The sequence below is a fragment of the Prinia subflava genome, chromosome W (genome assembly GCF_021018805.1).
Source record: "Prinia subflava isolate CZ2003 ecotype Zambia chromosome W, Cam_Psub_1.2, whole genome shotgun sequence".
Lineage (NCBI taxonomy): Eukaryota > Metazoa > Chordata > Aves > Passeriformes > Cisticolidae > Prinia > Prinia subflava.
In genome coordinates, this window is record NC_086282.1 from 3,170,864 (window position 1) to 3,192,874 (window position 22,011).

Sequence of the window (22,011 nt, forward strand, 5' to 3'; positions counted from 1 at the left end):
AGCTGCAACTTCACAAGAACCATTAACAGCCTTCCTGCATGGACATAGAGAAACACCTCAGTAAGGTGTTAAAGATCCAGACCAAAAATAATCATTGGGCCAAGAGGCACATGCAAGATACATGCAGGGTGGGCACTTACAGTCTCAAAGATATTATTTTTTGGGGATTCCTTTTGTTCTGGGTCCCTCTCCAGAGTCACCAAGCTTAAGCTGACCTGCTGCTGTACCACTCTTTATTTTCATAAACTCAGCACCTAAGACTTGTAGAAACCTAGGGTCAAGGCCAAAGGAGGAGGAAGCAAACTTGAGACAACCACACACATTCCACTCACCTTTGTTTTGCCAAACCCTTTAGAATAAGGCAGCTGGCTTGCACAAAATGGGACACTGAATCTGCTGCCATACTCTTCACCATGCTTTCTCCTAGCAGTCTTATCCCCCTTCACCTTATCTTATCCTCTATTATAAAGCCCAGATGTTGTTTTCTAAGATGCTTTGTGCCTTTGCTCTTTGGTGGTCAATGACTGACTGACATAAAAGACAGTGCTTGCATCATGTATAGATAAATCTGCTAAAGGCCTGAACTGACATACTACATTTCAAGAAATTCTTGATTATCCTATACCTCTTAAATGTCTGGCAACACAGAAACAGATTTTTTCTTAGGAGCTATGTTTGACTTTGATGGCAACAACCCAAGTCCCAGTGGGGACAAATGTGAGGAAGGGAACTTGGTGAGCAGACACATCATGGCATGTATACCAGCCCATCTCCCCCCAGACCACTGACAGGCAGGACAGAGATCCAGATGCCAAGAGTCTTTCACCAGCACTGGCTTTTGACCTTTATTCTGCAACCAGCATCACATATTAAAGAAGTTACACATCCTGCTTTTTACCACCCTCCTTTAGCCCCTTTCTTCTTTTTCTGCTGCTGTTTCTTCTTGGTGGCTGGAGCACCTGCAGGTTTTTGGTGCCTGGGAGGGATGACGTTACTTGTAGTCGATACAGCTGCCACGCTGCTGGGCCGAGGGGAGGTAGGTGGGCTGCTGGCAGTTCTACTGGCATCCCTGCAGGAAAACAAAAAAGACACTGTGGGCTCACAACCACCTGCAAGATGTACTAATGCAGGGAGATGACAGTGAAAAGCAGCAGCTGCCCCATTAGGTAGCAAGCATTATGTATGAGAGGGCATTCATGCAAGATCTTACATAGGCTTCAACATACAGAAGGAGCTGGCGGAGGATGGGAACATGTCTCAAAGGGCAGCAATCCCCTTCTAACTGATGTTCACTAGATGGTGTAAGTCTCTGACAATGAAAGCAAGGCTAACTTTTGAATAGACATGTGACAGCTCATGCAACACACAAGAGGCCTTTCAGGTCCCACTCCTAGGCAGTGCAAACCCAGCATCCTTCCTCTCAGATGCTAGTAAGACACCATCTTGCTGTCAGGCTTCATACATAATGGTAATTCTTGAGTCCAGCTCAAATAATCAGTGTCAGTTTAGAAGGAAGTACAGTGTTTTCTCAAATCACAGCTAATGGTTCTGCAGCTGCCAAAAGACTTCAAAGCAAATTGCTCAGAGAAAACATGCAAAATTCATCTCATTGCCAAAGGAAAAGTGCATTAAAAGACTATGAGAATTTTATTTGCACCTTGGCACCTTCAAGCATGCCTATCCTATCACACTGGTTTTCAGGAACCTATTGGGATCTCCAGGAAGAGCAACTGGTAGCAGGTTCAGGCAGCCAAGTACAATGTCACTTGTGCTACCCGTAGTCAGTGGGGTGACAGAGCTGCAGCAGAGCAGCACAAACACAGCCCTCCCAGCTGCCCAGGAGTGAATCCCCGCATCAATCCTTGCAAAACAGGTACTTACAGTTCGGAGGAGCCAGTTGTGGTTAAACCCTGAGTCCCCTTGCCAACCTGATCCTTCTTCTTGCCCTTCTTCCGTCCACGGTAGTAGGACCGCTCTCGCATTGGAAGCCACCGCTCAGGGTCGGGAGTCACCTTGGGGTCATAGTTCTTTGGCAGCTTTCCTGCAGAACATCCAGTGCCAGGAGATGAGATTGGAGTCAACACAATAGAGGCATCACCAAGGGACATGCATAGGATATCAGTAGCCGGGCAGTGCAAAGAGACCAGCAACTACATCATCCTAATTGTTGCTCTCATTTCTGAGGAAAAATGCCCCAACCAAACAAGCCATCATGAAGATCCAGGTTACCAGAGACCCAGTCCCAGCAAAGGACTCTAGCTTCTAGGGACCTGGAGGCTGGCTATTTGAAGAAAGAATTTGGAGAGCTCTCTGGAGCTGTGCTATGTCAACAGCTAGGAAATACAACTTACCCTTCTTTTTTTTCTTCTTTTTCTTCACTTCCCCTTGTCTGAAAGGAAAACAAAACACTGTGACATAGCAGAGACAGGGCAGATAAGTCAACTAAGAACTAGCTGTGGAAGAAGCTAAACCATTCCCATCTCTCTAAGAACTTGGTCTGCTGCTACATAAAGCCCCTTGTGGTTAAACAACAGGCTCCCTTTCCAACCAGCCTGCCTTCTACAGCAATGCCTTTACCACACCAGGTGTGGTTCTTGAACCACCGCAAAGAAGGATGCACCAGAGCTATAGCAATAAAATGAAATAAAAAATATAGCAGCCTGCTTTACCCTTGCTCCTTCTGCTGGCTGTCTCCAGTGAGCTTCCCAGCTTTCTTCCGAACATAGGTTGCTCCATGGGAATTCTCCAGCGCATCAACATCTACTTTCAGTGACATGGTGTCTGAGGAAGGCAAGTGTTTGCTAAGACTGCAAGGGTGGAGTTCAGGGATGCAAACCAGCGAGCATAAACACCCATGTTCTTCTAGACAGCAAGAGGCAACATCAGCTTGAATAAATTCTGTCTGTTACCAGACAGGCCTATGGGGCTATTTCCATCTCTCTCACTAGCTTCTTATACAAGTTGGGGTGAGCTGCTTAATTGCCTTCTGCCTCATTTTTCCCTCTTGAATACAGGGACACAGGGAACAACTTCCTGTGAAAGCAGTTCAGGTGACAAAAGCAGTATGTGAATGAGATTTTGGGTAAGCAAGAGCTTAGCCATATTATATCCATCCTGCATTACTAACACAGGTTTAAGATTCTGACAGAAAAATTGGAGGTGACTCTTATTTTTGGTTCCACCTTGTCTTATTAATTCTCAAAGAGGAGGCCAAAGATAAAAGGATTCTGAGATACCACAGTAATGAAGCCAATTAGAGAAATAATGTATGTAGCTCCAGACAACTTGACCTGGATCTGCAGCTGTTCCAGAGAGGTTCCTTGCCTTTCTTCAGGTAAGAGTGGGTCTGAAGTCCCACACAGCTGAAAATCCAAGGAAGCAATACCCAAACACCTCTTTCACCAGCATTAAAAGGATACACTTTAGCTTTCTCAGGGTCAACCAGGGAATAGGCAGAGATGAGCTGTGCCAGAGTATGCACATCTTTTGGGTTTTGCCTTTGTAGAAGAAAAAAAATCAAAACAAAACAGAAAAGGACCAAGTTACCAATGTTACTCAACCCAAAGGCTGGTAACACCACACAGTGCTTGCTGCTGCAGCACAGTTGCTATCTGTGGGGACATGCATGTTAGTATGTGGTCTCCTCCAGAGCACACCACCAAACATCACTGGTGTGGATAAAGGGAGGTGCAGACAACTTCACAGTATCATGAAACAGGCAACAGAAGAGGAAAAACCCAGTAGCAAAGGCAAGTTAACACTCCCCCCCAATAAAAGATCCCATTAAGTGCACAACAGAAACTAAACCCATGTTTATGTAGCACTAGAAAAAACTGCATTCTAGTCCCCAAAGCAAAGTTCACTGCACACAAGAGGCTTCTGGGATAAGTCTATCAGGTTTTCAAGTGAACATCAACTATAGATCAAATGAATTATCTCCCCTTCTTCCAAAATACAGTCTTGCATTGAAGCCCCTGTGCAAAAGCAACTCTAAAGGACAGCTAATAGTCAACCAAAATTGTCAGACACTGCTTGCCACCAGACAGCTTGCAGAGGACTGGGTGGAGACCTGCTGCTCAGTAACCACCCAACTCACTTCCAGAGCTCCTCCAAGTCGTTGATTGCTTCCTTCTTCCTGCCATGCTTTAGTTTGAAGTTGGCAGCTTCCCTTATCAGTGACAAATGGACAGGAGACTTTGGCTGAAAGATACAGCAGCCATGATTAGTTCCTTATTATCACAGCATGGAGCCCAGCTCTAGCTAGCTTTAATGCCCCTGAGGCCTAGCCAAGGACAACTGAGTTAACATCCTGTCATGCAGACAGTAAACCACCTTTGCACTTTGGGAAGTGAGGCAGAACTGCATGGGACAAGGCAGCTTGTTGCTCCACCATGTTTTCCCATCAAGGAGAAGTCCTGATCGCTACATTTAGGCATCTACTGATGCCACTCTCCTAATGTGACAGGAGCTGCTGCTCCCTATTTGTAATACATCTAAAATAATGTATTATTGATAAATGCTCACAAACAGGAGCTCATGTGTCTCCAATCCCCCAACTGGATAACTGCTGGGGCTATGCGTCAACAGGAAAAGCTGAATTGTACTTGCTAGAAAATCCAGGACAGATTCTTGCACATTAGCTCCTTGGTCTGACTTGCCTGGTATTGCTGATACCACTGGATAGCCTGTGTGAAGACTTCAATTGCACTATCAATATCCTCTTCATGACTGTACATTGTCACCAACGCAGACACCTGCAAGCATTCAAGAGCAGTATATAGTAGATCTTCATGTAAATTGTCTATAGCCAGAATCTCAGCAGTTAAATGATGGGATTTCCCAAAAGCAGAGTCAGTGTGAGCTTTCTGCTCTGTCCCTAGAAAACAGCTGTGGTAACAGACAGGATACCAATCCAGATCTTCCTACCCAAGTCACTCCCAAAGGAACATTCCCATCATCTTTTTCCTATGGCACAAGCCTAAGATTGCATTCATAGAAGGAGCCTTCCTGTCTTGGCACTTTATTTATCACAGGACTCATTTCATTAGAAAATCTTTTTCATCCCCCATTTTCTATCCCAAGAGCTATGAAAAAAGAAATCAGCACTGAAAATATTTATAAGGACACCATCCATTTGCCGACATCCCAGTCACAAGTAGAGGTGACCCAGGGTAAGGAGCCATTATTAACTGCTCCTACAAATTATTTTGATCATTCACACTTACACTTGGAACAGATCCACAACTATCAGCCCCTGTACAAGATGCTTATGTTGAACATGTGAGCATTTACAAGGCCATCAAGCTTTTCTGAATACCAGGTGGATAAGCATGCAGACCAGGGTGATGCTGCAGGGATGGAACACAGCATTTCCCCCCTAAGGCCTGCTGTCCTAAAGCTGCTTCTAAAACGTCCCAACAGTAACAGCAACCAGCAGTTGCTCCAGTCATGTTATGCAAGTAAATCCAGGCAACATGCAGGACTGAGATAGTACCAGGGAGTGGGAACATAGGCAGAGAGCATCCCTCTGACAGGCAGAGTACCTGAAGCAAGTTATAATACCACCTTTGTCCAAGACAAGGAAGATGGGCTCAGAATCCCTGCAGACACTCAAGTCAAGTGGAAACCATGGGGAAGAGGCAAAAAGGAGCAGGCAGTGCAAAACTCTCCTACAAGGAACAAACCCAACACAGGTCAGACAGAGTTCTGCTTACCATACCAGGCTTGTGCTGGAGTTCTTCTATGCTCTTCAGGATCATGCAGGCTTTAGTGACACTGCCTAGAAGAGAGACAAAGAAGAACACACTCTGAATGGCATCACAACAACTGATCCCACCAGTGACCTTTGAGCCAAATGTAAACAATGGGGATAGATTCCCCTTCTCCCTCATTCCAGGAATTAAGGACAGGCCTCCACACAATGGACCTTTCTGCTCTTGCCACATCCTGCAAGGGTTCAGGAGCAAGCTTTGGCTACCAGGAAGCTCTCTTCAGGTTCAAGTCTGTGCTGCCTAGTGCATACAGGAATGATGCCATTATGGAGCCTCATACTGCTCCCAAAATTATCCTGCCCCAGAAGAGATTCAGCCCTATTATTCACAGAGACTGTGGGCATTTCTGCCAGCAATCTGCAGAGCCTGTGTATCCAGACATTTCCAACAAATGAGGACACTAGATACCTTGAGCAATTTTTAGCTGGGCCATCGTCAACTTGATCTCAGCTGCATTGGCAGGGTGCTGGTCTGCAAAGTCCTGAGAGTCAGAAGAAACAACAATTCAGCTTGTGTGTGGGCACCAGGCTGCTGCTTTGGTGAATCATATGTCACGCTCAGTCATAGAAGCTAGCAACAGCCAAAGGAAGCTTTCCAGCACAGGCAGGCTTCAGCACACAGCAGAGAAGGACCCCAAGTGCGCCTTTTCAGATTTCTGTCCCAGACCACTCACTCCCTCTGAAGAAGGGTGTTGCAAACTGCTTGTAAGCAGAACAGCAAAGCCTACTGCTTACCCTAGAAGTCTACTACAGCTTCCTACGCATAAAAATCAGAGGTGTAAGGGAACTATTTCCTTTAAAAGCAGAATTGTTCAATGGGGTGTGAAGGCTTTCCAGCAGCATTAAACCAAACCAAAACAAGGGGTCAGATACCCCAAGAAATTTAAACCAAACACAATAAACTAAAGGGACACAGCACAAGAGAACACAAAGCATGAGTTTAAATGGCATTTGGCCAACTCTCTCTTAAGTTACCTGCAGAAGCCCTATGGCCTTTGCATGCTGCTTCTCACGACACAGCTGGGCTGCCTGGATAAGCACAGGGAGCAAGTGCTCAGGGCTCTGGGACTGAAGGCTTGCTGACAGCTTGCGGCACTGATCTGCCTGGAGTGGAAAGAGAGAACACACTTTTCTCAACCTCTGCGAGCACCTTACACAGGGCCAAGAAACGAACAGCATCTAAGAAGAGTTAGTAGTGATGACTCCTCTGAAATGAGTACACAGAACCAAGAAGTCCTCTTAGTGGCACTTCAGATACATCTAAGAACCCTCACATCCCTTTTGTCTTCTAGTTATCTCCACACCATCCTTCCTACAGCAATACCCAAGTCACTAAACAGATAGTTGTGCTTTTAGGGATGACTTTGTTTTTCTGCTCTAAACCAAATGGTCTTATCTTCTGACATAGAACAGCTGCATCTCCATTTTTACCCAGTCCAGTTCCTGTGGATTTAATCCATAGCTACTTACTGCAGATCAGTTTCCCCTACCTGGTTAGTGTACATTGCAAGCAAAGCTTTGTTGAATTCAATCGCCTGCAGCTGCTTCTTGGAGAGTTTATGCTCAACACCTTCTGCATTGGTCAGCTTCACCTTTTTCTTTGAATCAAAGACATTTTGGTCCTGGGGAAATTGCACATCATGAGAAGATTTCAATACATTTCTTGAAGAAGAAAAGATCCCTGGGTCTGCAATTTAACTAATGTTTATGAAAACATCTTTACTGATTATCTCCCTTCTCTCCTCAGAAGCAGACAAGCAAACTGAGTAACCACAATAAAAGCTGCAAGGTAATTCTATACCTTGTTAATTGTAATGATATTATTTGCAATGACAGCAAGGAGTCCTACATCTGTTGGCCTGCAGATAAGAAAAGCAGAAAGCATACTGTTACTCAACAACAGTCTCTCACAGATGGAAGGAAGGCTGAGCATTTGTTTAAAAAAAACTTCTTACTTCAACTTGATTATTTGATTGTAGAGCTGTAGAGCATCCTCTGTACGGCCCTGCAGTTGCATGATATAAGCCATCTGACCATGAATAATAGCCAGTTCAGCCTCAATGTCTTCCTCTGTTACATCCTGAAGGAAAATCAAAGCAAAAAGTAAAAAGCTGCTATCTCACCTCTCTTCTCCTGGCTTCAGCATTCTGCTGGCAAACATCTGTGAGCATTACTAGGTAGTATTAGTGGCAAAATACCTCAGCTACCACAGGTGAAGGTTGTGGCCACAGCACAAATAGAAGCATATCTGAGTTAGACTGGGAGAAAAGAAAGTTTCACCTACCCCAGTAAGAATCTGAAGATTACCTTAACTTGTACATTCAATCTGCCCCTCTGCAATGATTGGTTACAAATTCCCTGTTTGTCACCACTCACTCAGCATGTTCATCCCTGGTAGGGGTAGGTCACAGGGAGGTTTCAGACAACCTGTACCCTTCTACCTGCACCAGAACAGGCAACTATGCAAGGAGCACAGCAGCAAACAGCTTGCAGTGTCAGCTGCCCTCCTGCAAAAGCCAGGATGGCTGCCCCAGCCTCACAAGCTGGTACCAGCAGAGCAGCCCTGGCTCTCCTCTAGCTATCTGCACTTTGTGACTGCATCCTCGCTGCCACTGCTGCAAAGCAAACACTCTCCAGAACAAGATCAGGAACTTACAGAGTCTTCGGACAGTGACTGGCAGCACAGTTCTACAAGGAAAAACAAATTGAAAAACACAATTTAGAAGGCTTTAGGGGGGAAAAAAACAGGCAAGAAGCATGGGGGAACATAGAAATTTTCATATATCCCTGAAACTTCTGCAGCGCTACAAGGGCACAGCAGACTACCAGTCTGATGATGGATGGGACTAAGCATGAGAGAATAGACTACATGATGCAGAAAGAGCTATCAAAGGCACAGAAGATACTGTCCCTCCCAGACACTCATTTTCTCTCCTGAGCAAACTTCCTTAGACCTAGCTCCTGATCTTTATGATAGGGATCACTCAGCTGCAACTGCTCATCGGTCTTGTGAGTTAAGTGATGTAAGCTTGTGATATTCAGCTTACATCACCCTTTATGGGGCAGCAATTCTGTTAGTTTTCAGTACCCATACTAGTCACTTCTCCACTTTCTCATCCTTCACCAGAACATCACTTGTTTGCTCTCCAAAGGATTACAGTCAAAGGACATAGGCTCAAATTGCACATGCTTATCATTTGTATGGGACAGTTGTTATTCTTCATCAAAACTGGGACAGAACTGACCTATTTATCTGCAAGAGCAATTAGATCAGACAGAAACTAGTCCTTCCTAGTTCTCTCCCCAGACTTTTTTTTAAACACACAAAATCCCCCTTTTACCCCATAGAAAAAATTCCTCTTTGCTAAAAAGCTCATTTACTGGCTTATAATAATTCATAACATTAAGTATTTTGAACTTTTATAGCATGTCTTTAAATACATACTCATACTAACAAAATCAGGAGTTAGATGAGACATCTCAGGTTTATGAGATTACACTCACATCTACTTTCTGCTTCAAAAAAAATGCACAAAGTTACTGAATACAAATCAGGGGGCTGTAGGAAAGCCAGGAGATGGTACATGCTGCATAGCTCTGGAAAAGAGTTGCAGAGGAACACTTTTCCAAAAACACCAGCTCTGCAACAAATCCTGCTGCTGGTCAGTTTTTAAATTCTCAAAACCATTTTTCCTCTGATTTGTGTCTACAGAGAGCAAATAACTACCACACAAAGCTTCCCTCTCCCCTCACCAGGCTTTTACCTTCTGCTTTTTGTAGTTTTTTCATTGCTTCATTCAGCTTTCCTTGCCCAATTAATGCACATGCACTGTTATAACACAGCTCGTAGGTAGCTTCTCGAAGGCCTAAATCCTCCTAGCATGGAAAACAAATATGACATTGCATAAATACCAACTGATCTGTACAGATTTGACAGGCAACAGAGACAAACCAGAGTTTTCCTGTACATTCAAACTAATCCTTGAAAAATAAATTTAAGAAGCAAATTTGACAGGGCACACACCTGGCAAGTAAGTTGCAGCACAAAGGATCTTCCCTCACACTGCACAAAGTCAGATGCAACAGACAAGGCAGCAAGGAAGTTCCAGCCTGAACCTGGAGACTACTTAGGCTGGTGCAAGAGGGAAAGTAAGAATTGCTCCTCTAGAGGATTAGAAAGTGGATGCACAGCACTGAAGAGAAAGCTGAGCATGCTGTGCACACCTTCAAGGACAAGGATTTCTAAACAAATGTAAACATTACAATCTGCAGTGTTCATTAACAAAAATATTCCCAAGCATGGCTGGGTGATCAAAGCAACTAGCTTTAACCCTGGGCAAGAGGGTAATGAGAGAAAAAAGTGCTAGTCACCAGAGGTGTTCTGCTAATGCAGGTTCAGAAAGATCAACTTTCTGCTCTGCTGACATCTAACAGTACAAGCTCTCTAGAGATCAAAGGTGAAGTATAATTCATGAACAATATCAGCATTTATTCCTCCATAGAGGGAAAACCACTACGTGATCTTCAACACACTCAGAAATCTTTACAGGACAGGAACACATTTCTGTCCTGTTCAGTATCTACAATTCCAATATAATTGTTATCCTTTATTTCTTGGCTCTCCCTCTTACGCTCGCAGACACACATACTCACTGGCACCACCTTCTCCCACGTGCTTTGTGCTGCCACAACAGCAGAGAGGTTGGTTTTTCTCTCCTCCTCATACTCATCCTGGGAATTGCGGATGAGATCCCTGTACGCAGCCAGACAATCATCATAACGCTCCAGTCTGTACAACTGAGAAAGGAAAGGGATTAGCCCTCAGAACAGTATTTTTCTGTGCCTGCTGGTAACTACAGCCTCCTTCCTCCCTCCCCATGGACTGAGAGCAGCAGAGCATATGTTTTAAGCTGAACATTACTAACATTTGCATCTACCTTTAAGGTCAAACTATATAGACTACACTTGTAAGGACTCAAGCAATGACACCAGATACCAGCACAAAAATGACACAGCTCTTACTCCTAAAACAGCTTCTTTAAAAGCAGCAGTTTACTCAGTTTTGTCCTCAAACAGCCTTCTTCCAAATTAGATCGCCTCTCTAAGAAAGAAATTAAATGAATGGTCTTTCATGCAGCTGAGAGAAGATAGCCAATTCTTCACAAAACTGTTCTGGTCAACCAGGAAAAAATGACAGAAAAACGTGTATCTTCTTTTCTGCATCACTTTTAATGCCTGAGACATCAGGTCCCACAAACCATTCCTGAACAGGTACCTAATGCAAAGAGATAGCTGAACCACAAACAAATCCCATCAGATCTCTTCCTTCCTCAACCAAATGGCTAACACCAGGCCAGACCCAGGAAGGGAGTGGAAATCATAAATGGACTGCTTTGGTTCTGTGGGAATAAGATGATGACTGCTGCCAGAAACAGGCAACTGAAGCTCCACAGAAGTCTGAGCAGTTGGAACCATACCTGTCCTTACCTTCAAGCCAGAGAAGGAAATTCTGTCCCCATACTTGTCCCCCATTAGAGGACGGACAAGGCATCCAGCATATGACACTCCCACCAGGAAGAAAGCTTTTAATTACCACTTGTCCGTAAAGCTCCTTCAGTTTGTCTGTCTGCTGACTGGCACTCTGAATGGTCTTGAGAGCACTTTCAATACGGTTCAACCTGTACTCACAGTAGGCCTTTTCAAAGGCAATAACGTCGCTGCAAGCACAAGACAAAGGCTGACAGCATGCACTAGAGTTTCCATTCAACAGCATTCACTCACATAATCAACCCTAATTAGTCACAGACTGCTACATAACCAAAAAATCCAAACACATGATCCCAGATTACTGAATTATGTATCTGTTGAGCACTGAAAGTAGCTTCTATATACATGGTGTTTAACAGAGAAAGCATATCAAAACTTCATCCAAAAAAAAAGGTTCCATTTAATGGCATTTCCACACACATTGTATTCCAAATCCTCTCTGCTCCAGACTGCCTACTAATTATGCTAACCAAATGCTTAAAAGGTAAAACAGTAGCAAACTTCAGTAAGGAGAAGGCATTACATTGCAATCAAATATTGTTACAGCAAACTTTTAAAGACAATCGACTTACAGAGAGAGAGAGGAAAAGGTATAAAACACACTCCTGCTTTCAGGCTGGTACCAAGACAAAGGTAACATTAACCTATTTTGAAATATCATCACAGCAGAACTGCAGCAAAAGGGTTTGCTTCTGCCAACATAAAATTGGCTTCAGAGCAAGCTCACATCAGCAGGGAAGCATTCTCAAAGAAGCAGAGCCTTGAATGCTATGTTCTACCTACCCCGAGTTACCACTTAAGCCAAAGGAAAATTAATCACCAATTCCTTTAGTTCATGCCTGGGGCCACTTGTTATCAGCTTTACTTTGCCTATTTAAAATGATCTCAATTTAACTGAGTATTAAGGAAGTTTGAAAATTAATGGCATTTAGAATTAAAGCAAAGCAGCCTCAGTGCAGGATAGGAAAACTTCAAGACAGACCAAGAACCACCACTTTGCTTGCTCTGCAGGATGTAGAAACAGACACAGTAAAATGAGCTGAAAGAAGTTATAGGAAGAAATCTGAAACCAGTTGAATAAAAAAAAATATTCCTCCTCCTTACCATATAATAAAATAATAAGCTAAAAAACTTGAATTAAACCCCTTTTGTCCCAGAAAAAAAAGAATTGGTGAACAGGGTAATTACACGTTATACAGATGCAAACAAAAACAAAGGTATGTTTCATCACACTGATAACTTCAACACACCTTTCTGGGAAGTTCCTTAATAAGAACAGTATCTGAAATACAAAAATTTTGCTGCCAGCCAGTTCTTGGGTAGCACTTTTCATCCTTGTCACTGCACAAAGAGCATCCTTATGAGGAACAAAATTAGAATCTTAAGGACACAAATGGGAAGCTTGACTTGTTCTCAAACACAATTTGTCTCCAAGATCCTGGTTTTGAGAGGATGCACAAATGGCTTGTATCACCCCAAAAGCTGAGGCAGTTCCTTCAGGCTGGCAAAGCAAAGACCCCAAGGAGCTGTATGGTGAGACAGCCAAGCAAAGCCAACAGCTTGCTATCACCAACAAAGGCTTCTCCCTTCTCACTTCCCTCCCAGAGAGATCTGTCCCCTTCCCTTGCACTGGCCATGCTACTCAGCCACGTCTACAATCAGAATCAGCACGTGAAGGTGGCTGAAAACTCGGTTAGGGACAATCCCTTCAACAGTAACAGCAAGATGTTAGGCTGCCTCAAACTCAACCAGACGCTGTCTCAACCCCTCCCATAAATGTGTCACTGAGAAGACCAATCCCAATGTCTCTGAGCATATTCTGGTCTTTATTTTGCTGCTTTATTAGTCCCTTCCACTGAAGCTGCAGCAGCTTCTCAAGGACCTAGGAGTTTCATATTTTGTAGAGCACAGCAAGACAACTCACCTGGTTAACACTTTTGTGTGGGTATTGATTACAACAAGGGCTTCCTTGAAGTTCCCATTCTGGATAAGACACACTACTTTACACTGAAGTGCAGTCACATCGTCTTTGTTGATCTGCAGTACTGGAAGAAACCAGTTTCAACACAATGATCCAACTCAAACAGGCTTTTGTAAGAGACTCGTATTACTAGAGCTGCAAACACCCATCCTAGAGAGTGGTCACGTCAATTTAAAGCATCCTAGCATAGCTTGCTTTGGCTCAGATCATGAAACAAACCCCAGCAGGATAAAAGAATCCAGCATAAATCCTGAACTTACCAGAAGCATGCACTGTACTAATACGTCTGGAAGAGAGCTGCACCAAAGGGGCTATACACACCTGGGCAAACCTTTCCTCAGCATTTCACTTCCAGGCAGAGAACAGAGTGCCAAGGCCCCAGTGCCACGTAAAGGATACTCAGGAAGGAAAACAGCTGGTAGAGAAGAACAGTGTGGCTCTTGTCAGGGAATCACTTTACACTAAAATTTTCTGCCGGTGGATGACAGTGAAGGAGAACTACAAGAGAGGCGTGGGTTTTGCTATTTGATCTTTTTCATGGATACCAGCTTTTCCAGGACAGGAGATGAATGCCTACTGCCTACCAGCAGCAAAGACAGAACTTTTAACCACAACGTGCCTTATACCGTTTTGGATGCCAAACCACCGAAACAACACATCTCGACGTGAACTCTCCGTTTCGAGCAAGTTATTGATCACAAGTCAGTTAGTCCATATGCACACCACTCCTTCAGTTCCCGGAGGAAAAGCCCTTCCTCCCAGGATCAAAAAGGAAGGAAAACCCACAAGTAATTCCGAAGGTTTGACCCACAGCAAGGGATGCATGATGCAATACAAGCACCCGATGGTCGTGGTACAGCAACGAGGCCTGGGCCCCGGCTGCTCCTCTTCCCTCTACCCCAACACAGTAAGATCCCCGAAGCCTTTGCCCGCAGCCCTGCTCCCGGCACGAAACCTACGGACGGACACCACCCGCTCCCCGCCACACCGCAGCGCCCCTCCACAGGGCCAACGCGCCCGGGCAGAGACCACAGACCCGGGGGGCAGGGACCTGCACTGTCGCCGCACTCACTCTTATTGACGGACTTGAGTGCGCGGGCGAAGTCGCCGTTCTGGCCGCAGCGGTTCACCTCGCTCCACAGGCCCGCCCCCACCCCCGCGGCCGCCGCCATCTTAGCACCGGGACTAGACACACGTTGCGGGGGCGGTGCTGCACCGGAAGCGGAAGTGCCGAGCGGGGCCCCGCCCCTGCCGGCGCTACGCTCTTCCGGCAGCCCCGCCCTGCGCGGGGCCGCTGCTGGGCTGGTGCGCCGTGACTGTCTCAGTGCTGTGAAAAATATGGGATGTTAATTCATGTTCTTATGGGTTATGACATATTAAAATTATGAAAACCACTGTATATATGTTATAAGAATACAAGTTTCAGTCTGCCTTGAAAATTTGCTAAGATAAAAAGCAGGCACCACCCTGAAATTTAACATTTAGAAAGGAGACAAAGGATTTACGGGAAAACCGGGCCGTCTCCTTGGCATCAGGAGACGACACATTAAGGTAAGCTATCAGTCTTCTCCTCCCTGGATGACAGAGTCGTCAGATCATTATCTTCAGCCATCGAAACACCACCATCAGAGGACCATCATCATCTCCGGAGATGAACTTTTACCATTCATAAACTTTGGTGTCTATTCACTCACGGGAAACCAGAAATTGACACCTCGCAGCAGAGGAGGAAACTCTTTTCAGCTAAGCCAGAGACGACTATGAATTTGAATAACTAGCTTGGAAACAAAAGGACTATGAGGAAATTTTTGCCAGAGGTGGAATAAAGTGTATAAAAACTAAGCCCCAAACAAGGCCAATCTGTGAACTCAGGGGGGACGGCAGTTGGCCAGATACTGCGTCCCAGTTCACCGCTGACGATTCCCGGGTAAATCGTCAAGTATCTCCTCTGCGGGTGGTTTTGCCAAAATTCTGTAATTCGATCCTGTTTAATAAATTAAAAATTATATTTTAATTGGATTATTGTATTGGCATTTATAACAGTGCCCTACAACTTCCTACTCGTGTGGGCAGCGCTGCGGGCACGAGGTGTAGCAGGGGCCAGTGCGGGTTCTGCACCTGGGCAACCCCGGTGGTGTGTATAGACTGGGGAATGAGAGGCTGGAGAGCAGCGCTGCAGAAAGGGAGCTGGGGGTCCTGGTCCATGGCAATTGAATGTGAGTCACTGAGCCCTGGCAGCCAGGAGGGCCAACCCTGTCCTGAGGGGCATCAGGCACAGCCAGGGAAGGGAGAGGATTGCCCTGCTCTGCTCTGCACTGGGGCGGGCTCACCTCGAGTGCTGGGGGCAGTTCTGGGTGCCACAATATAAAAAAGACATTGAGCTGTTAGAGTGTCCAAAGAACGGTGAATGGCCTTGAGAGGAAGCCCTGTGAAGAGCGCTGGAGGCCACTTGGTTTGTTCAGCCTGGAGGAGAGAAGGGAGACCTCATTGTGGTCTTCAACATCCTCATGAAAGGAAGAGGAGGGGCAAGTACGACCTCTTCACTCTGGTGACAAGTGACAGGACTCAAGGAAACGGAATGGAGCTGTCAGGGAAGGTCTAGGCTACATATCAGGAAAAGGTTATTCATCCAGAGGGTGGTCAGGCACTGGAACAAGTTCCCCAGGGAAGGGGTCATAGCACCAAGCCTGACAGAACTCGGGAAGCTCTTGGACAATGCTCTCAGGCACATGGTGTGATTCTGGGGATGGTCCTGTACATAGACTGGAGCTGGACTCAGTCGTCCTGATGGGTCTCTTCCAGCTCAGCATATTCACTGATTCTACTGATTTAATTTGCTTTCATGAAAAGGCACTGCAAATGTAGCACTTTAGTTTTTTGCCAAATAACTCCACTCCCCTTCCAATGTTTTGACCAAGGTGAGTGTGTGTGGAGAGGGAAGGGGTGATTGATCACCCTTAAAGGATTTTCCACCAACTCCCATTACTGTCTTCTGCTAAAAGGCTGGCATTAGTCATCAATGTTCAAATTTCAGAAATGTCATGATTACAAATATCACAAAGGCTGTGTGTTTTTTTTTTTTAATAAAAATTGTAGAGTTATAAATATGTCAGAGGGTTAAAGTGGCCATCACTTTGTATAACACCACCAATGTATCAGGATTTGGCTTTCAAACAGAAAGTGAAGAAAAAAACTGCCATGTCAGATACGACCAACAAAGTCAGCTCAGTGCAACTTGGACATTGGAGCCTTTTTTTATAAAGCAGTCCCAGGTAAAAACCACAAATACTCGCTCTGAAGGACTAGTGAGCAGTCTGGTGTCATCTCTTCCACAGGAATAACAACCACATTAAAGAAAGGAAAAAGAACAATTAATAGTTCAAACAAAATACTCTTTTTATTAGAGTATTTTTGATTAAACATACAGAACTCATGATTGCTATTTAAAATTTGTATCGCTCAAAGTTTTTCCCTCTAGAAGGATGGTAACACAATCTCAGTGCATATTATATGGAAGGATCATACCTCTCAAGTGCCCCACTCATAAATTAGAGTAATACTGCATGTACTTGGTGTGCAAGCAAGGAGGGAGTGCTGTAATGCAATTAACAAATAAAAAATGCACCACCAATACATACACAGTCAGCTCCACGACCAGTGATCCGGAGAGTAGCATCACATGGCTTCAGGAATGAAGAAAAAAACAGTTCTTGACCATGAAAAAGTAATAGGTAACAGACTCATATTTGTACGAGTCCTAGGCATTCCTCCTTCATAAGGACTGCAGACTGTAACTTTAGCCACTGGTTTGGAAGATTTTTCTGAAGCCTCCGTCATACTGGGGGCGTAGGCAGAAATCTTACCGAAAAAGGGAAAGAAACACAGTGATCCTACAACCCTTGTGCAGCTCCAAACACCACCATCACAGGCAGCCTGGTGAAGCACCTGCTTATGCTTGAAATAATGTCTGCTGTGGACTGGCTTCTGCACTGGAGCCTTGGCACCTGCTTGTTCCTCTGTTCCACACACAGGACATCAACAAAGTAGTGTGTGGAGGTAGCTACACCCCTGCTGCCTCCACCTGCCAGTACTGGTTCCTGGAGTACACTCCATTGCTATTAGATTTTGTATATATTCATATACATTTATGAACACACATATATATGTATATATATGCAAACTTTATACTTTGTTTGCATCCACACGAATACTACAGCCAAGACCTGCAGTTCTGTGCCTTTTCATACTGTTGAGCAAAACTAAGCAATTGGCAGTTTTCAATAACACATGGTTAAGTTTCACGGACTTACATTTAAAGAATTGAAAAATACAGTTTAGAAGTAAGTTTGGTCAAGGTCATCACTGCACGAGGTACAGGCAAACCTGGTTAAGTGGTACTCATCAACTGTGTTGTGATGGAATGTCCAATGGCAGATTTTTTCAAAAGAAAAATCTGTACAACTGAGAGGTATGCAGAAAACTTGCCTTAAATACTTGAAGCTACATGTGCAATCTTACAGAACACAAGCTACAGTTACAGACATAACAGTAAATCTTATTAACCAATAGTGCATAAGAACGTAAAAACAGTCAGTGAAATCAGTTCAGCCAGTGACTTCCAAAAAAGTCATGCCTCAGCTGCATTGAGGGGGGAATAAAAGAAAAAAACAGGGGGAAACTCATTCTTAGGCAAGTTTAGCACAAAGTTTTAATCTACATTTTAAAAGCTGTTCTATTATATATTTGTATATATATGCTATGTATAAAATAAATTAAAAAGGGGGAGGAGGAAATAGCTTTGTATATGCTTCAAATTAACACAGACCAGTAGTTCCATAAATGAATATTTTACCATCTTTGTGGTAAAAAGTTGACATAAAAGTTCAAAACCATATAATACTTATAAATAGAAAGAGTTCAAAAGATACTTTTTTTAAAAAATGGAATTTAAACATCATTTTCTCTTCCCCTACAATACACTTCAGTTTTGTATGTCAGCATCAATACATTTACAAAGTATTTGAATGTCACATCCACAGAATTGGTAACAAAGCAGGTAAAAGAACTAATGGTGTTACAGTTTAGGACTTTTCTCCCAAATAACTCCACCTGCTCCTCAGCCTTCTCCTGAAATGAAGGCTATCAACATTCATCACCCAGTCTGAGGTATGGGCAGAAGAAAATCTGCAACTGGTACTCTCCAACCCACCTTGCCTCTGCTAAAATATGGCAACAATCTATTGGTCTGGTAACGGGCAATGGTGGTGGACAATCTCTTACCTCCATTCAGCTTGTATATAATTTAATCCTGGTATTAAAAAAAATGAAACATAGTATTAATGCTTAACTTAAAAAACAAAAACCAAAAAAACCCTACCAACAAAGTAAAACCCCACCAAAACCCCCCTACTTTAAATCTTTGAAACTATGTTTAAATGTTCCTGGTTTAAAGCTTCACATAAAACATTGGACAGAAAGATGACAATTTTAAACCAAGAGAGCACCTAAAATCATAGCATAGGTAAAAATTAAATCAATCATCTCTCCATTAAAACATAGAAACCCTGTCAGCAACAGGAGTACACTCAGAATGAACAATGTCAAAAGGAGCATCTAGAATACTCAAGAGGCTTGCTACTCTACTTCTCTTTATTGCCCATTCTCTCATTTGTATGGATGGCCACTGCATGACAAGATGCCTGTGGATAGTTCTCATTTTCCTTTCACCACTGCTGCCAGCTGAAGTCGTCATTGCTGCCAAAGACCAAGAAAAATCCTAGGATCGTGGCAAAGATGACTGTATTCCCAGTAAGAACGAGTGCACATGCGCCCCAGTAAATCTGTGAACAGTGGGATTCAGTTAGACACATCTGGAGCTGAACACTAATGAGACAAAAGGTAACATTGTCCCATTCTTGACAAAGCTGAGTAACATGTCCATGATGCAAGAGGCATCATTATTTGTGGTTATACCAAGCAGGCTGGGTTTCCCCAAAATTACTTGACAAATTCACAGCCAGCCAAGCAGCACTGCAAGTTTCTTCTAGCTGTACTCAAAGCATTGGCTAACAGGCACAACTGGTTTGGTATGTAAAGTAAGGATAGACAAAAGCATTAAACACATTTGCAGCCCAGCTATGCTGTAAGACTTTTTAAAACAGGTATTTAAAGTCTTCAAAACACCAGCAGATATCCCAGTAACAAAAAAGGTGGATGTTTTCACAGGAGAGTAAGTGGACTGCTCAAAGGGTGTGAGGCATTCAAACTGCCCATCTGAGCTATTCTTGCCTAAAGACATTTATGAAAGTGCACTCCATGTTTTTTGACTTAGTAGTGCTTTCTGACATTCATACAAACAAAGTGAACTTTTAAAGTATTTTAGTGAAAAGCTGTGTACTGGGAAATATGTACTGAGAACTTGGAAGTTTAAGAAAATGACACAAATATCATTTACAGTGAGTACAAAAATGCTTTTTTGTTTGTTTGTTTATTCATGCTGCTATAGCCCAACTATTCCACAAATTGTCTTCTAAGTATTCTTTACACTTCTGTATTTGGTTACTTCCCTGTTTTCACTGTGTTTTGTCTAATTTTCTCTGCATTGCATTGTTAGACTTTATTCCATGACCACGTGAAGCAACTGGCAATCACAGTGTTCTGCCATGCTCCCATTTCTGTATTGATTTTTCTTGCCAAAAAAAAATCTTATTCTGGTTCCAAAAGTACATAATTATAAGAGTTATTTAGTGCATGAAAGCTTTACCTTAAATAAACAAACAAACACACACAAAGAACAATGTTTTCTAGAAAAAAAAGGCAATCACAGGTTGAAATATTACTAACCAGTTCTGCTCTTGCAAACACTATGGGCAACCCAAATGCTGAGACCACAATGCCTGTTGTAAGGAATATCGCCAGCTCCTTGCAGGCATTACTTGTAGCATCTGTGTCATCTACTAATCTTCTTGCTATGCAGAATGGGATAGGAGAAAGGATGTAAAAAACCAGAACAAACAGTGGCCAGTACTGGCTGAAAAAGAAAGAAGAAAAAAAGTTTTAGTTATCTGGATTTACTCCTAAAATCAATGCAAGGCATTTTCCCCATCCAGCATCCCCATTTAGGAAAGACAGACAAGCCCAGAGAAGACAAATCCTTTGCCTTGGAATGAGCTGACATTAATCCAACAGACCATGTGCGTGAGTGGCTTTGGCTGACCTCAACGGCAGCAGAGCTCACTAACAGGATATTCATAAAGCAAGATTTCACTAAGCAAGCCTAAATCTAATGCAACCTCACAAGGTGAGTTTAACTCCAAGTTTATCCTGTCAGCTCTACTTAAGACACAACCGTGCAGCACCTCAGACTAGATTCCTCAGGCACACAAATGCAGGTGCACATTGTTTCAATAAAACTTCACTGCATTGTTTGAAGGGCAATTGCATAAGGGTCTCCTTCCCAAGGGTTTGTGTCATTTACATTGGTTTGATAACAAAAGAAAGCTGGCCTAGGAATTCTAGTCATATATGTAGAAACTGCAATTCATAACCAATAACAGGTTTATTGACAGGGTATTTGGTATTTATTCATTAGTGAATAAGTCACATTTTCTGTAAAGTCAACATTCACCTGCAAAGAGTCAAAGCCATAGGCCTTACTATCTGATCACTTGGTCTGCTACTTTGTATCTCCTGAAAACCAAGAGATAGGAATCAATGTCGGGAAAGTACAGATAGCAGCTGCAATTACTCGAGATGCTACCTTACAAGTGTGGGACACAGTCAAGGATCCACCTGATAGTCACCGACAGCCCAGCTACCCCTAGGCAGCCACAGAAAATGCAAATGCTTCCCTGGATAACACACACTTGCTGCCCATCTCGGGAGATGGTGCTGTATGATGGCCAGCCATAGCGGGACACCAGTCAAGATAGGGCAATGCATTCAGTTTGCAGCCAGGCCTGGTAGTTTAACTTTTGCTGTCATTACTTTTTAGGATTAATTTAATCCTGGATGGTCTCTTTTTTTCCCCCACCCCAAACTTTTGAAGCAAAAGCCAAAAATGCCAAACCAACAACAACAAAAAACCAAAAAAAAACCACACCCCAAAAACAAACAAACAAACAAACAAACAAACAAAAACCCCATCGAAAAACCAATAACCCCATCCAAAAAACCTAAGCCCCCCCTACAAAGAGAGGATTTATCAATCCACCATTATGGAAGCCGGACTCCTCTGAAATTACAAGAGGAGTAACAAAGGAATAGAAGAATGGAACGAGTGTGCACGATACTTGTATTGGGGCAGGGCACATCCGAGCATCAAGAACATCAGTCCGACCGCTCCCCCAAAGGACAGGCTGATCAGCGCTACAACGAGAACAAATCGAACCAATATGAAGGGTGCACCGCGCCATGCAAAACACCGACCGCCGCCCGCAAATGAGCGCGGGGATCAGCGCAGTCCCGGCCGCCTGGCGGAGCGGGGGCACTCAGACTCCCGCGGCGGCTCCCGCCCGAGGGCCCGCCCGGCCCGGCCTGGCCTCTCCCCGCGTGGGCCGCGCGCGCCCACCGTTACCGGCCGCCCCGCGCGCACCTTTGATTCCCGCCATGGCACCGCCCGTCCCGCCAGCCGCGCAGCACCGGAGACGCGCGCGCCGGGAACCGGAAATGCCGCGCGGAAGCCGCCCCGTGACGCTCATACGTGACACGTTGG

General features: G+C 44.1%; 2 protein-coding genes across 4 annotated transcripts; both read right to left on the reverse strand.

Annotated features, from left to right (window-relative positions):
* Positions 1-817: 817 nt before the first annotated feature.
* LOC134563472 (signal recognition particle subunit SRP72-like) lies at positions 818-14,528 on the reverse strand. Its single transcript, XM_063421392.1, has 19 exons — positions 14,371-14,528; positions 13,242-13,362; positions 11,364-11,487; positions 10,424-10,567; positions 9,535-9,646; positions 8,427-8,458; positions 7,726-7,850; positions 7,572-7,629; positions 7,261-7,392; positions 6,746-6,874; positions 6,180-6,252; positions 5,715-5,779; positions 4,659-4,754; positions 4,097-4,200; positions 3,420-3,497; positions 2,670-2,807; positions 2,352-2,389; positions 1,882-2,041; positions 818-1,069 (listed from the first exon to the last, which is right to left on the reverse strand). Exons 1-19 carry the CDS (start codon positions 14,468-14,470, stop codon positions 895-897), a joined length of 2,004 nt encoding a protein of 667 aa, XP_063277462.1. The 5' UTR covers positions 14,471-14,528; the 3' UTR covers positions 818-894.
* Positions 14,529-16,676: 2,148 nt separating this feature from the next.
* On the reverse strand, positions 16,677-22,006 carry LOC134563474 (leptin receptor overlapping transcript-like 1). 3 transcript variants are annotated; one of them, XR_010083385.1, is made up of 5 exons: positions 21,892-22,006; positions 21,590-21,665; positions 20,142-20,328; positions 18,579-19,138; positions 16,677-17,156 (listed from the first exon to the last, which is right to left on the reverse strand). XR_010083385.1 is itself a non-coding variant. In XM_063421395.1 (4 exons), the coding sequence occupies exons 1-4, from the start codon at positions 21,995-21,997 to the stop codon at positions 19,022-19,024; spliced, it is 486 nt and encodes a 161-aa protein (XP_063277465.1). In that variant the 5' UTR covers positions 21,998-22,006; the 3' UTR covers positions 16,677-19,021. The 3 variants fall into 3 exon arrangements, 1 of the variants encoding a protein (XP_063277465.1); XR_010083384.1 differs by having other exon boundaries at positions 16,677-17,936; XM_063421395.1 differs by having other exon boundaries at positions 16,677-19,138.
* Between the last annotated feature and the right edge of the window lie 5 nt (positions 22,007-22,011).

Coding starts and splice junctions, on each gene's coding strand:
- LOC134563472 (XM_063421392.1), bottom strand. CDS start 14,470: ATGGCGGCGGCCGCGGGGGTGGGGGCGGGCCTGTGGAGCGAGGTGAAC. Junction 10,568..11,363: donor AGGAGCTTTACGGACAAGTG/GTAATTAAAAGC, acceptor TTCCTTTCTCAG/TTGTACAGACTGGAGCGTTA. Junction 5,780..6,179: donor CCAGCTAAAAATTGCTCAAG/GTATCTAGTGTC, acceptor TCTCTCTTCTAG/GCAGTGTCACTAAAGCCTGC.
- LOC134563474 (XM_063421395.1), bottom strand. CDS start 21,997: ATGAGCGTCACGGGGCGGCTTCCGCGCGGCATTTCCGGTTCCCGGCGC. Junction 21,666..21,891: donor TGCCATGGCGGGAATCAAAG/GTGCGCGCGGGG, acceptor TTCTCGTTGTAG/CGCTGATCAGCCTGTCCTTT. Junction 20,329..21,589: donor TGTGCCCTGCCCCAATACAA/GTATCGTGCACA, acceptor TTTCTTTTTCAG/CCAGTACTGGCCACTGTTTG.